Below are 15,298 nucleotides of genomic sequence, written 5' to 3'. Positions count from 1 at the left end.
GAGAGTCGTGTAGTCTTAATAGCACCTAGTAACAAGAAGTTAAACATTGAGCAGATTTAGGCCTGTTATTCAAAATAAAGTTAATTATTTTGAACTCCTGATCTCACTTTCAGTTTTGAAACTCAGCTTGATCCAATCCATGGTCTTTTCAATTACATGTTATGCATCTGAAAATTGGCCAATAAATAAGAATGCTGGAAGAAGAATCAATGCCTTTGTGTGATGTTGGGACAAGAGTATTGAGTATCACATGAACTATCAAATGAACAAGCAAGTACGTCTTGTGCAAAGTGCAACCGGGGTGCTCCTTGAGACAAGGATGGTGAAACTTGATACTCTGGGCATGTCATTCGGAGGGGCCAGTCCAAGAGAAAAGCACCATGTGTGGTAAGGTGGACGGTCAGAAAGGAGGGGAGGACCCTCAACACCATGGATTGACACAGTAACAGTGCGCTCAAATATATCGGAAATGATGAGGATGGCACAGGACGAGGCAGGGTCATAGGTCTGCTGTTCACAGGATCACTAAGAGTTGTGGTTGACTTGACAGCACATAACAGCAACAACAATACTTACGTAAAGAATGAAGTCTTGAAAACAAGGCCTTTAAAAGTAGGCAAAATTAAGGGAGCTCTGGTGGCCTAGTGGCAAGAAGCTGCACTGCAATCCCAGAGATATGTGGTTCGATTTGACCAGATGCTCTGCCGGAGAAGGAGGGGCCATCTCCTCCTGTACCAGTCAGATCCAATTTGAAGGTACACACACAAAAAATAATAAAATAAAAATTTTTTAAAAAAGTAGGCAAAATTACATTGGTGATTTTGGTAAACAATGTGGTGAAAGAAAATGTGTAGAAATTATTGAGGGGAAAATCAATTTGTTTGTTAAACATTCATTCAAGTTAAAAAGTAAAACACCCCGCTTTTTGTAGAGTTGATTCCCATTCTCAAGCCCCCACAAGGTTTCTGGTGTTGTAAACCCTAAGGAGAGAAGACTGCCTGCTTTCTCCTGCTGAGCCCCTGATGGATTTGAACGGCAGTGCACAGTCTTTCAGCCGGCAGCACAATCGACTACACAGCTTAGCTCACAGCATTGTACCAAAGTTAACTTCTTAGTTATTATCTGGGGAACTGACCTGTACTAACTGCGCAACTTTTCTGTAAATCAAAAATGACATAAACTTTTAAAATAGCCAGTGTGACTTCCATAAGAACATAAAGCAGTCTCATAAATCATAAAATTTTGTGACAAGTCAGTCTAAAAAGCACAAAATTGTAATAACTGGTCTGAAATATTAAAGAGCAAAAAAGGATAGGAAAATGGAAGTAGTATAAAAATATTCCAAAGGAGTTAAAATTTTAGGTGAACACCTCATTAGAGAAAATGACCCAGGTGAACCAGTGAATGTTCCTTCTGTCTGAGTCTGTGTGGAGAAGAGACAAGGGGCAGAAAGCAAGAAAACCAAGAGCCACAGAGGCATGGAGATGAAGCTGAGGACAATCAGATTTTTTTAAGCAAAAAATTCTTCTAGTAATTGGTTCATCAATAACACAAGTTACTGGTTTATTCAAATCTTGCCTCACTTCTTCCATAGAAGAGTAAGGGACAGTAAAGTCCAAACATTCTACTTGGACCTTGAACTGATGGTTTTGGTGCCAGTTCCACGGTGTCCATCCTCAGACTAAGTTCTTTAGTCATTTCAGGAACTAAATGCAATCATCTGATTTGTTCTGTGGCAAGCAGCAAATGCGTATCTAGTGCAGTCCTCTCCTGAATATTTAGTACCAGGATACAGGAGAAATAGACTAAAATCACCGGGGATAAAAACCCACGTGCAAGGACATTTGAGGGGAAGATAGAGTAACAAATCACAACTGGAATTTCCTCAGTAGGCAAACGTAGAGCTTTTGAAAATGAAAGGCAAATGGGTGGAAACAGTAACAAAGGTGCCCTGCTACACATAGAATACAGCCTTTGTGGTGCTAGTTGCTGCCTTCCCAAGGCCCTCAGAAACCCAGAGGACAGCTTATCTGCATCTACGTGGCAAAGCTCATCTCTCTGATCCACTGTATCAGCAGCGCAACTGAGCCAGCACAGACCAGACTGTCTGAGCCACCAACAGCAAGTTGTAACACAACCTCTCTGGCCGAGCTAAACACATAATCACAAAATCATAGCTCTTCCTCCTTCTTGGACGCTGGCTCAGCAAACCAAGGCTTGTAATCCACGCTAGGACTGGGCCTCTTCCGTCAGACATTTCTGCTCTTGGCTGAATTTGTGCTTACTCTACACTGACCCCCACTTAGAAGCTGTGGTCAGGAGGGGGAAGGCTGGGGTAACTGACAGGAGAAGGGAGATGGCTAGGATATTTTCCTACGTTTTGAAGGCTGAGCTCTTGGAGGGCATAAAACGGTTAATTAAGCTCTTAGCCAAAAGGAGACTGGAGTCCACACAGAAGCTCCTTGGAAGAAATGTCTGGTGATTTAACCTCAGAAAACCAGCCTCTGACAACCCTGTAGAGCTCAGTTCCACTGATACACACAGGCTCACCATGAATCAGGACTGACTCAATGTGCTGTTTGTCGAATATCTGAAGGCAGGCACTGACTATTCAGGAAGGAAGTACGCTAGGAATTGTTAAAGTACTTGGTCACAACAAAATTTATTGCGTATATTTAATGCCTGAAAGGACCCCAAAAAATGAAATAAAAAAAATAAAGCAAATCTTTGTATTAGCACAGTCGCCATGGAATCAAGGAGAATTGTTTGCTGTCATCATTGTAGTTAGGTACCACTGGGTCAACTATGACTCAACAGCGACCTTATGAACCACAGATCTGAACCTTCCCCTATCCTCTTCCTCTGGTCTCTGAAATGCTTCAGCCCGTTGCTACAATCACTGTGTCAATCCATCTTTATGGGGGAGGCGGGGGGCGGGCTTTTCTTTTTCTGCATCTTTGTTATCAGCTCTGGTGAAATAAGGGATGATGAGGAGTACAAGAGTGCTCTCCAGCAGTGGCGTCATTAGGCCTGGGGTGACTGGTGTCAGGGTGTCACCCCACCCTTCTGCCATAGTCAGGGTATGTCAGCACACCTCCCCTGCTGGGCTGAGCAGCCTGCCTCTGCCTTTCCCAATCCCTCACAGCTCCATGAGGCTCCTACCCTTCCCCATTTCCCAGGGTGGAGACCCTCTTCTCTGCCCAATGGTGGGCACTGAGGTCATCTACAGCACCCTACTGGGGGGTGGGGTAGGAGGACTGGTGACAAGTTACTGCACTGAGGGTGACACCTATCCCGGAGATGCCCGTCTTGGTGGCCCTTTCACCTGTGATGCTGGCCCCCATGTCAATGTCTAAGACCTTGGAGTCATTTTGGTGTCATCCCCTCTGACAGGATCAGGAGTCTGATCTGCACCCCTTAGTGATGCTGTTGATCCTCACATGTACAGCCAGGCATGTTTATGCAGAACCTATCACATCAGCTCAGACTTAGCCAGTGGGCATAATATTGTAATACAGGAGGGTATATTCCCGACCCAGGGAGTTATCGTCTATGGCCTGTTCAACAAGGCTTTCTAAGGAACATATGCATAAGGAGAAAATACCACTGGGTGGAGGATGGGCAATCTCCTCTTGTGAGATCAACGGCCTCTGAAAACCCACTGGAGGGTCAGCTCTGGGTCGGTTCTGACTCGATGGTACACAACAACAACAATCAATGTAGGGTCAGCGAAAGAGAGGGAGACTCTCAATGAGACTGACTGACACAGTGACTGCAGCAATGGGCTCAAGCATGGCGGAGATCATGAGGGTAGCTCCGGACAGGGAAAGGTCCAGACCTGCTGTTCACAGGGCATCTTTGAGTTGCAGCAGACTTGAGAGCAACTGACAACCATCAGTTGTAATCTAGTGGGGCTATTCCTAAGAGTAATACATTGGAAAAAGAAGAGGAACTAATGTTATAACTTGGACTGGGACTTAGAGGCTTCACCAGAAGGGGCAGTGGGTAGACCGCAGGTCACAGCAGTTAGTGTGAGGCCGGCAGCCAGGGAAGGGCCTCATAGACCACAGAGCACCAGCTGACAGCTATGTGTGGTGTTACTAAGCCATCTGTTGTTAGAGAGTGGTTTATCCTCTTGCAAGCAGTAGGGTCCTCTGGACTTATGTGGGAGAACTGAGGGCGGGAAATGCTCCTGGACAGAGATAAAGTGCATTCACAGGTATTCAGAGACTTCCCTTTCAGTTCACAACCAGAGGCAAGAAAAACCAACCAACCAGGTATGGGAGAAAAGGTAGATGAGAAAAGTTCTCCACTACATTCCTTTAAACAACACGAATAACTGAAGGAAAACCATCACTGCCATCAATTCTGACTCACTGCAATGCTACGTGTTAGCGTAGAACTGCTCCGTGGAGTAAATCATTGCTTCTGCAGTACAGGGTGGGTGCAAACCACAAACCTTTAGGCCAGTTGAGTTTGAATTGTGCCACCAGCAGCCAAGACGGCACAGAATGACTGTATGCCTCTGAGCCCTAACAATATGAGACGGATTTAAATGACGCAGGCTCTGCTTTTGACTAAAGGGGTGGTGGAGGAAATGGTTGGTGAGCGACACAGAGGAGGAGCTGCCCGTCTCCTCAGAGGAGAGGACTCTGATCTGAGGCTTCAACAGGGAGGAGAGGGGACAGTGCTGCAGAGAGAGGAGCTATAGCAAAACCATGGAAACTCACAACACTGGAAATACCAGCGGTTTCTTCATATTTGAATTGCAAGTCTGGGACTGTTTAGCTTTTCAGTGGACTTAACATCTCGCTGTCTTAAATGTGCAACTGATGGCCGAGACTGAGCATTTAATTAATTTGCGTAGTACAGACGGTTTTCCTTCCAAGGGGCCCAGTACACGGCATAGAAGGGAAATGAAATAGGTAGGTGCTTTAAAAAACTACCACCTGTTGCTGTGACATAGCAACTAATAGACATAGTGACACCTGAACCACCTTCCAAATGGGTAAAATGGTTCAAGGTGGAGGTTAAGAATGGCATTTGTACAGGGAGCTCTGGTGGCCTAGTGGTAAGACACTGCACTGCAATCCCAGAGGTACATTGTTCAAATCTACCTGATTCTCTGCTGGAGAAGGAGGGGGCAATCTCCTCCTGTACCAGTCAGATCTGATTTGACGGTACACGTAAAAAATAATAAAATAAAAATAAAGAAAAAATATAATTTAAAAAAATAAGAATGGGATTTGTAAAAAAAAAAGGGGGGGAATTTGTGAAAAGAAAAAGAATTCATTTTAAAAAAGAATGGGATTTCTAAGCAAGCTAGTAACTGGTGGCACAAATGGTTATGGAGTGCCAATAGCAGTAAGTTTCCAGAGTCCATTTTGATCCATGATGTTCAGGGATTAGAGGTGACCAGCTTTCTTTTGGCCATTCATAACCTTTACCTTGACTTTATCGGGACTCTTCTCTTTAATCCTCCTCAAAGAATGCTTTAGAGACTAAAGCTAATGACTCTAGTAAGTCTAGAGAGAAGAATCCAGACAGATGTGAGGGCTGTAGTGATGCAGAAGATTGGGAAGGTGGCATTTAATTCACAGGGGCCTAAGACTACAAAGGCAGGCCATAGGGTCCTCCACAAGCTAGCCTTCCCACTGGCAGTGCAGGAATTCCCTGCTTGCACTCAAGTCCACCCTGTTCCGGTTCTGTTGATCCTCGAGGTGAGATGAGACACATTAGCTTCTTCAGGTGGGGTAGTTCATCACATTTTCGTTTTCATTTTCAAATATGTTTGACAGTGTTTCTCATCTGAACAAACGTTAACTACCTTTAGCTACAGATGTATGCAGACAGATTCTCTTAAAGGTGGGTAGGCAACTGACTTTAAAAGCACCTGCTGACTCAGAGTGCTCTGGAAGACTAGCGGGTAAGGACTTAGGCTGCTAAACCGAAGGCAGGTGATTTTAGTGCATCAGCCGTCCCATGCGAGAAAGATGGGCAATCTTCTCGTATGTGGTTCCGGCCTCTGCTGGAGGGTCAGCTATTAGTTTTGACTCGACATCACACAACAATTTAGGAAGCCTAAATAATGGAAACATAGTTTTAGATGGTTTCTGGTCAAGTTTTGAAACTCTTTCAAGGGTGTTATTATGGCCCATTTTTGTAAATAAAAGTTTTACTGGAACACAACTATGCTCATTTGTTTGCATATTTTTTATGTCCATTTTTGTGCTACAACTGCAGAGCTGAATCTGTGAGACAACATGGCATGGCAACATCATTTACTATATAGCCCTTTCTAGAAATAGTCTGCCAACTTCTGAGCTACTGTATCAAAGAATCTCAGGTTACAGAAAAACAAAAGGACTCCTAATTATTCTTACCAAGTAACACATCAGATATTGTGAGCAGCTTCCCTTTCATACTCTTTAAAACATCTTACATACACGCCCCCCCCCTTTCGAACCCACCAGCTGCTCTGAGAGAGAAAGACATGCAAACTCTTCGTCTGTGATTTACAGCCTCCAAAAACCTGCTGAGTGTCAGCTCTGAGTCTGTTCCAACTTGATGGCAAGGATTGAGTGGGAGTTCTGTTCCATTACCACATTCAGTCCACATCACTTATGTAAAGGGTTACAAATATTCCGATTTTATTATAAATAAAATACTGTTTTTTTTAAACATAAAAAAAACAATGCCAAGTGTTGCATTTTATTCACCACCCTAGAGAGCAAGACTATAAAGATTAAGGCAAACGGCTAAAGTGAAGGCACATCTAAAAAGGCCACGGTTGGAAATAAAAGGAAGAATTCCAGGGAAAAGTTGCAGTGTCTGCTCCCTGTGACACCCAGCATCCTGCAGCAGCCATCCTGTCTGCTTTATTACATAAAATACAGTTAACTGGAACTATACAATAAAATAATGGCTATCTTGCAGGAGTGTTATTAAGGTATTATCTTATAAAGAACTTTTATTTTAAAAATAAAATTCTGTTTACAAATATACCACACAAATGGAGGAGGAAAAAAAAAAAAACAAAACCCACACCAAAAAACAACCCAACCCCAAGGTGGTCCCAGACTTGCTGGAGTGGATATGACTCATGTGCTGGATGGAAAACTACTTTGGCAGTCTGTCTTCAGTCCTTTTCCTGCAATCTTCAAAATGTATATATTAGGATGTGGCCACTTCACAAGAGGAACTAGCCAGGAAATGCTAATGTGAAAACTTGGCCAGAAAAAGCCATGCCTTCTGTGGTAGTGTCAGAGGCCTGAGAAAAGTAACAGTTAAAGCGGAGCACTATGCCAAATCAGAACATTTTTGGTAAACTCTGGTAAGCCTTAAGGAAATGGGGAAGGCTACTCGTGAACTAACTAATGTGTCCTTCCCCGTCTACTCATCTGTAGCACTGTCCCTGATGCCTCTGCAAATGCTCAGCAATTAGGCATGCATGTCTAAAACACAACCAGTCAAGCTCAACTTTCTGGGACTCTCCAGAAAGAGCATTTCTAGCTCATTTCTGACAATAATGGTGTTCTTCTTTTGCAAATGTTTACGTTTGTCAGAATGACTTTCCTGCTGCTGTGCAGAAATCAAGAACAGTATTGTGCTAGAGTTGAAGACGACCAGAGCTACAGTGGAAGAGGATTTGAGGTACCTCCCCATGATGGCGACATGTGGAGGAAAGCAGGCTGATACTGTAGAATGGAGATGCTGCAAACACAAGGCAAAGGACAAAAGTAATGGGGAAAAAAATACAATCTAGAGAATTCTAGATGGGAGAGAAGGGATACAGGTATGTTGCACCAGTGAAGAGGAAAAAAAATGGAGCAAAGAAGTGAACAGACAGTGCCATTCTGGAAGTAGGACCAAGTATATTTACATAAATTCCTTACTCTATAATCATGATAAACAAACAAAAAAAAACCCAAAAACATTCACACAAAAATATAAATTTGAAATAATTAATAGCACCAGTGTGTCAGATAATAGTTTCTTTCCCCCGCTACGCAAAGTACAAAGTTGCATAGTGTTAAAGGCTATATATGATCTCAAAGGCAGATTTGTAGGAGGGAAGGGAAGGTGTGGCAGGGAGTTGTCATACTGTGATCTTAAAAATATCACAGAGCTGAGGAACAAAAGTTGAGAAGCCCACTAGGAAACGTCAACTAAAGAGTCTCCCCACTGCATGGAGAGAGAAGGGTTAGAGCGGGTTTAAATCCCAAGGTGCAGGAACTAGATGATGTTGGCAGCTGTGTGAAATACTGAGTACAAATGACATGCCACCAGGATTTGACAAACACCAATGTGTTTTGGTGGGATTCTTGAAGATGTGAACACCAAATGAGATGTGGTGCTAAGGATCAAAAGTGTCATCTCTCTGCCACAGAAGAAAAATGGGTATACGGGGCCTTGACAATGCAAGTTAACCTAAATCTCACCCCTTTGCAGGAAGATGCTAGGACAAGGCTCTTTGTGTTTTATTTGGTTTTGTCAACATCTTAGAGACCATCTGTTCTCTGCCGGATAACTTAACACTAGCTCCAAGACTAACATACTAAAAAGAGACCTAAGAATTAGTTTGATTTTTAAAAAGTCTTTAGTGGTTATCATATCCCCATTTCTTCTCTTTAGAGCCCACGGATAGGAATATAAAAAGATGTGGATTGGTCTGTTGGTTGAGTGTGAGCTGCCCATCCAGATTTAAGTTATCAGCTGCCCAAAGATTGAAAATAAGCTTATCTTCTTAGTCAGTTATTGACATCTGAGAGAATCTTCAGCCTACTTCTGCTGTCTCATGGTCTCCTAGAGAGTGTCATGAGTAATGTCATCCTTACCCATGGATGGCTCAGTGTCCTGTATTCAGAAGAGCTAAAACTGACCAAGGGCTTCTGACACTCTCACTAACAAATACCTTTGGCACAGGATGGTTATTTCCTTTTGCTTTAATAGGAGGAGAGGCAGACGTGTTTCTTTCTCTATCGACTGGATATACTGGCCAGCACAATGCTACTATCAGTAGCTAAGCTTTTCCTTCATAGAAACAAGAGTTCTGAGACTGTGGAGGTTCTGCTGGTGTCAACGAGAGAGAAGGGCTACTTGCCGTGCCCTGGCATACAAGGGCTCGCACGACGTGTCTAACCACTGTACAGTAACGGCGGGGGCCCATCCTTAGGCACTTCAGAAGAGGGAGTAAGAGAGGGATGTGGGTGGATGAGAGACTTTACTAGATTAAACCCTTTGTTCCCAATTGAAGATGTTCAAGTTGCTTCTCTTAAAACTTTGTGACTTTTCCTAGTTCAAAAAGATAGTGATGGGAGAGCTGCAGAGAGGGGGGGTTCTGGAAAAAAAAAATGTAATCTTTGTGTTAAGGCACTCTGTGGCCTTGCAACTGCTCCCCTGGCATGGGGTGCTGCCTTGCAGCTCTTGGAAGAAGACACTAGGGCTTCTCGATGGACGGGGTGTTGAAGCAGCCAGACGGTAAGGTCTTCTTGATGTCTTCCAGGTTGCGAATGTCCTTCATGATCTCCTCAATATCTCTGTTGTAGTCCATGATGGCAGCCTCCTGCTTCCTGGCTTCATTCTCCAAGTCAGACACTTTCCTGTCCAGATCACTGGCCTTCATTTCGTCTTTGGCTTTGTTTAGGGCGCCTTCAATCTCGTTTAGCTTGTTCAAGTCCACGGTGTCCAGTTGTGCTGTAGATTGGGAGATACACAGAAGAGAGTAGACATACTCAGTGAGAATGAGAGTGATATGCCACAAGAACCTCCACCGGTCTCTGTAGAAACTAAGGCTGTAGCGACACAAAGACAGCACTGTGCACACTAACTGCGGGCTGGTGAGGTCCTGCAAGAGCATAAATCAGTTACAAATGCTGGCTGAACATGAGAATGGAATAGAATGCATGATTAATACTGGGCTCGTTTGTTGTTGTTTTTTAAATAAATGCACAAGTATCATATTCTAGACTCTTAAGCTGCAATTTGAGGTACAGAAGGTCAACTGGTAACATTTAATACCATTTTCATATGTGCAGGGGGGGAAAAAAATCTGCCTATCATTTTAGGGCTGCCCAGAAGAACAGAGCAAATCCCGAAGAGAAGAGAGGTTGGTTTTGGAGGCCACTTCCAATTTTTAAGTACCAAGGCATTATGAGGAGCCCTTACATGGAAAAATGCTTCATTTTTCTACAGGCTGAAATGCTTAAATGATTTCAACACAGCTGGTGATGCAGTGGATTAGGTCGGCTGTTTGAGTTCACTGCCATTCCTTGGGAAAAAGCTTAGGCAGTGTGTGTCCCTCTAAGTTTACAGCCTTGGAATCCCTAAGGGGCAGTTCGACTTCATCCTGTAGCATCACTAGAGGGTTGCTATGAGTTCAAATTAAGAGAAAGCAGCCGGCTTTTGGATGCTGACTTTACAGTTCTCTCCTTATCTCATCACCATCGAGTGGGAACTGACTTGCAGCCCACCATCTTCCACTGGGTTTCCAAGGCTGTAAATTGCACAGGAAGAGACAGCCTATCTTTATCTACAGAAAAAGTTCTTTGCAAAGGACTCGCTTTCATGATAAATTAAAACAAGTGCACAGAGAGCATCACGTTCTTACATAATATGCCTGATTCCACTCTCACACCACCACTGTTTGTCAGCAAATCTCAGATGTTTGAACAACTAACAAAAGTGAGGATCCCAACCCCAGTCTGACTGACTTCAAGGTGCAGCTGTCTGCCAAAAACACCATCTCTTCTCATTCACCCTCACTTTATACTGCTCTGTTGGCACAAAACTTATTAACCTTTGAGATAGACAAAAAAAACATAATCCTCCACTTGTCTAAATAAAACAAAAACACACAAAATATTAACCATTTTTAAAGGCTAGCAAGTGGAAATAAAATGCTTTGCTACATAGCTACCCTGACTAAACTATTAACACTTAAAATAGAGCTCTGGTGGTCTGGTGGGTAAGGAGTTGTACTGCAAAACCAAAGGCAGGCAGTTTGATCCACCACTTGCACTATGGAAAAAAGATGGTAATTCTCCTCAAGTGTGATTTACAGCCTCTGAAAATTCACCGGAGGGTCAGCTATAACCTGGTTCCAACTTGAAGGCAATGAATGCGGAAGGGAGTGAGTGGCAAAAATACATCTATTCAAAAATGAAGTGGTAAAACTGGACTTCCAGATGGCTTCCATATACCTGCATTTCCTTGAAAATGCAGTTGTTTCCCTTCCATCATCATTATCACCTTTTAAGAAAAGAAAGAAAATTCCAGGAAATGAAATCATGATCAGTTCTTTTACTATATTACTGAAACTCTTCACTTTAAAATACCTTAAAGACATTCAGCCAAGCAGAATGAGCTTAAAATGAAAACAAAACAAACACAAAACCAAAAACACCAAAAAAATACAACTTAAAAAAAAAGTCACTGCTCAAATGCAGCATGAATTATGATCAAAAATTGAGCTACCCTTGCTGACAGCAGACCTTTAAAAAATAAAAAAGCAATAAAAAAGCCTTTGGATCTCAGAGTTCTGTAAGAACAGAGTCCATTGGGTATCTCTTAAGTGCTTGTGTGAATTAATACAACTTTAAGTCATTACTCAGTCCATATTCTTCTGTGGAGTTGGAAGTGACTCACCACTGATCCTGTACTGGGTCTCTGAGGCTGTAAATTGCATGGGAGGAGACTTCCCACGTTTCCCCCAAGAGCCACTGGTGGATTAGAACCTCCAGAGAAGCAAGGCCTTTGAATTAGCAGTGCAACTTCCTACCGTCCAAGCCACCAGAGCTCTCTCCATACTTTAACCGGGATGAATATACCAACTTTGAAACTATATTCTTAACAAAGGCTCCAGCCTTTGGAAGATGCATACTTATGCCATAAACCACTTTTAAATAAGAGTAAAATAGAAACAAAGTATTAATAATATAATGGATCACTTGAAGGGAATCAGATACACCTGCTATGTGCCTTTGAATCCACTACAGCCAACTCTGAAAACAGCAGACAGAGACAAACTTCCAAGTCTGTGGCTACCTACCCAGCCTTTCTAAGAGTTCATTGATCATGGTGAGGAGGCTGGTGGCTGAGCTCTTGGCCTTTCTGGCATTGATATCTGCTTCCTGAGCAGCCTGTGAAGCCTGCAGAAGAGAAAAGGACACATGATGTAAACAGTCAAGACTACATGTTTTCATCTTCTTTAAACAGTTCCCCCCCCCCCCGGAAGCCACAAATCTGATTTTCTAATGTTTTCTCTCAATTCATGAAATGACACTCTCACTGCATTCAAGGGAAGGGTACAACCATGTATCTTCATGTTGAACATGTTGTTATTTCTCAATCTCTTAGTAGTAACGAATCAATGCATCTCAACACTTATAATCTTCAGGTCAGAAGTGGCTCACTGGATCCATCAGCAGGCTTTCAGAGGCAGAAAATTGTATGGGAAAAGACTGCTCACCACTCTGCTGAGAAGGAACTAGTAGATTCAAACCCTGTGCCTTTGGGTTGGCAGCACAACGCCCTACCTGCTGGGTCAGCAGAGTTCCCCAATGAATGAATAGGCACTAAATAGGTCTATATTCACGAGGCACTGATGGTTTGGTGGTAAAATTATCACCTTCCATGCAGCAGACCTGAGTTTGATTCCTGGCTAATGTAGTTCATATGCAGCTACCACTCATCTTCCAGTGGAGGCTGCCATGCTGCTCTGAGGCTGAACAAATTCCAGGAATTTCCAAATCAACAAGGACTAAGAAGAGGGACTAGCAATGTACTTGTGAAAAATCTATGGATCACAATGATCCAAAGAACATCCCATCACGGAGAGGGCACAGGACTGGCGAGTGCCAAGTTCTTTAGTATATGACAATGCTTCAGTCAGGAAGTCCTTCAACGATGGTTAACAACAGTGCCAGAGATCAATACGATTTTCTCTCCTTACCCTCACACGCAAGCCAAATAAAGAAAGAAATCAATAATACCTAAGTGTACGGATAAAAGGCATCAAGCAATAGGAAACTGTTTTGCTGATGGTACGTGTATTTTAATGATTAATAGGTTGCCACACACTTTTAAATTGACGACTGTGCTTAGAAACACATTTTGCCATCTTTTGCGGCAGTGTGTTAAAGTCGTTTCAGAATCAGAGCATATCCTTCAGATCCTAACTAGAAAAAATTTTCACAATCAAATGAAATATTGTCCATTCTCCTGCTTTCTACTAACATGCACACCCATATGCATACGCACACACTCATTTACTGGGGCAATACAGTTTACTTTTTGAAAAGCAACAAAAGGTTAATATATTTGGGGAAATTCCATGAAACCTGAACAAATACACTGGGCATGAGTCATAGGAAACGGCAGTGGAAGAGGAAGTGTCTAAACATCAGAAAACAGATGCTCTCACAAATATAAATCTAGACAGAATGAAAATGAGAGGTTTTTAAGCTCCCAGTTACATAACTGTTCTTCCAAAATGCAAATTTGACTCAAAATAATGTGAATATTATGAAAGGAAAAAGAAAGTGAGGGGAAAATTTTTGACAAGTAAATGGCTGATCTCTGCATGTACCACAGCTGCTCTCACTGAGTTCCACAGGCTTTTCACACTGCCCAAGGAGAGAGAGCAGACTTTCATTAAAATCTCAGTTAAAAGAAAAAAAAAATTTTAAAAAAAGATCTTCAAAGAACAATGTGACTATGTTTAACCTGTGACTCGCACCTCCTTGTCCAGAACAACCCTCAAGACTTCACGCTTCTGCTTGGAGGTTAAAACCAAGTTACTGACGCCAACAATCCTAGTCTAATGCTGACCATTCAGGATTGCCATAAAGAGGAATGAGATAAGATAGGTGAAGGTGTTGTGTGTTCCTTAGCACGTATTTACCAAAACAAGAGAGACAGAGATTTTTATCTCCCTAACCAAACCCCTGCCCTTTCTGGTAGCTCATTAAGGACAGATCCAGCTTGTTTTTTCAACGAACTCCAACCGGCTGGGTTTTTTTTTTTTTTTTAATTTTTTTTAAACTTTATTATTTTGTGTGTGTACCATCAAATTGGATCCGAGACTGCCCCTCCTTCTCTAGCAGAGCACCTGGTGGATTTGAACCTCACATCTCTGGGATTACAGTACAGCTTCCTGCCACTAGGCCACAAGAGCTCCTTAAATTCCAATGGTTTTTTAACCACATTCTCCAAGAAAATTCATAAATCTTAAGTAGAAATGAGAAACATTTTTTAACCTATATGGGAATGTCCATATGAGTCATATCTTGCCTTAGAAAATTAAGAGAGTCCACATAAAAACTCAGAAAAGCATATACAAACATAAGGTGTTTGCACAGAAATGCTTCCTGTTATGACTTTCCTAGATTCTTTTTTTCTTTTTCCCTTTTTGAGTCCATAGGTGGAGCAAGAAACTTACATGTTTGGTTGCTAATTGAATGGTCAGAGGTTCGAGCCCACTGAGAGATAGATGTCTTAGAGAAAGGCTTTGAAATCTGCTTCCAAAAAGACCTAGCCACTGAAAACTCGCTGGGGCACAGTTCCAGTTTATCACACACGGGGTCACCCCAAGTCAGATTCAACTGACAGCAACTGAATAGGCATTATTTTAGAGTCTTCCTGATCTAGATTAACAAGCCAAATTTCTCATTTCCATCCCAAGGTGAAATGTCCCACAGTGAAGGGTGTCTTTTTGTAGCAGCTAAAACCAGAGGGGCCTTTCCTCGCACTAAAGATACTCATTTAAAACAAACTAAAACGCACCATTACTATGACTGACAACAATGAGTTAGCAAGTCACGTGAAGATTTCCTTAAAGTCTTTTACAAGCAAAATAAAGCATAAAACAGAAAAATGGATCCTAGCTCTGGGACTGCACAGTCACAAGCCAATTTTGTTATAAACAGTGTTATGTATCTATGTCACCACAAAAGGTGAAATACTAAACTGGATATAAGGACTGCACATTCTGGTCATGGTGGCAGTGGTGGTAGGGAATGCCATCCTATAAACATCTTTATATATAAGACACTGGACTTTGCCTTTAGGGGACAAGCTGCTCGGAGAACAAAGTAGGAAAATAGAAAAACTTTGGTGTTGTATGCCCTCCTGTTCTTTTTAAAATTTTGTGCCTTTAATGAATTACCCATTCAAAAATATGAAAGTATTTGCTTAAATACCCTGAAAGCTCAAATGTGCACAATGTTTTGCTTTCAACTGAGAGCAGCTTTGGGACAGGACAACTGTGCAACAAAAACACTTGGTAGAAAATCCAAAT

The 15,298-nt window shown here is 42.3% G+C and overlaps 1 protein-coding gene across 1 annotated transcript in view; it reads right to left on the bottom strand.

Moving 5' to 3' along the window:
- Window positions 1-9,439: 9,439 nt before the first annotated feature.
- The window catches only part of LAMC1 (laminin, gamma 1 (formerly LAMB2)), a gene marked incomplete at its 5' end in the record, with an annotated part of 159,097 nt that continues 153,238 nt past the window's right edge, over window positions 9,440-15,298 (bottom strand). Inside the window, 2 exons of the mRNA XM_006887783.1 lie at window positions 9,440-9,696; window positions 12,050-12,149. Coding sequence (XP_006887845.1) covers window positions 9,440-9,696; window positions 12,050-12,149 — 357 coding nt within the window. The remainder of the gene's footprint in view (window positions 9,697-12,049; window positions 12,150-15,298) is intronic.

Source organism: Elephantulus edwardii, unplaced genomic scaffold, assembly GCF_000299155.1.
Source record: "Elephantulus edwardii isolate Elephantulus edwardi_28Jun2011 unplaced genomic scaffold, EleEdw1.0 scaffold00061, whole genome shotgun sequence".
Classification (NCBI taxonomy): Eukaryota; Metazoa; Chordata; class Mammalia; order Macroscelidea; family Macroscelididae; genus Elephantulus; species Elephantulus edwardii.
The sequence above is the reverse complement of the archived record's forward strand: the minus strand, read 5'-3'. Positions and strand labels throughout refer to the sequence as shown.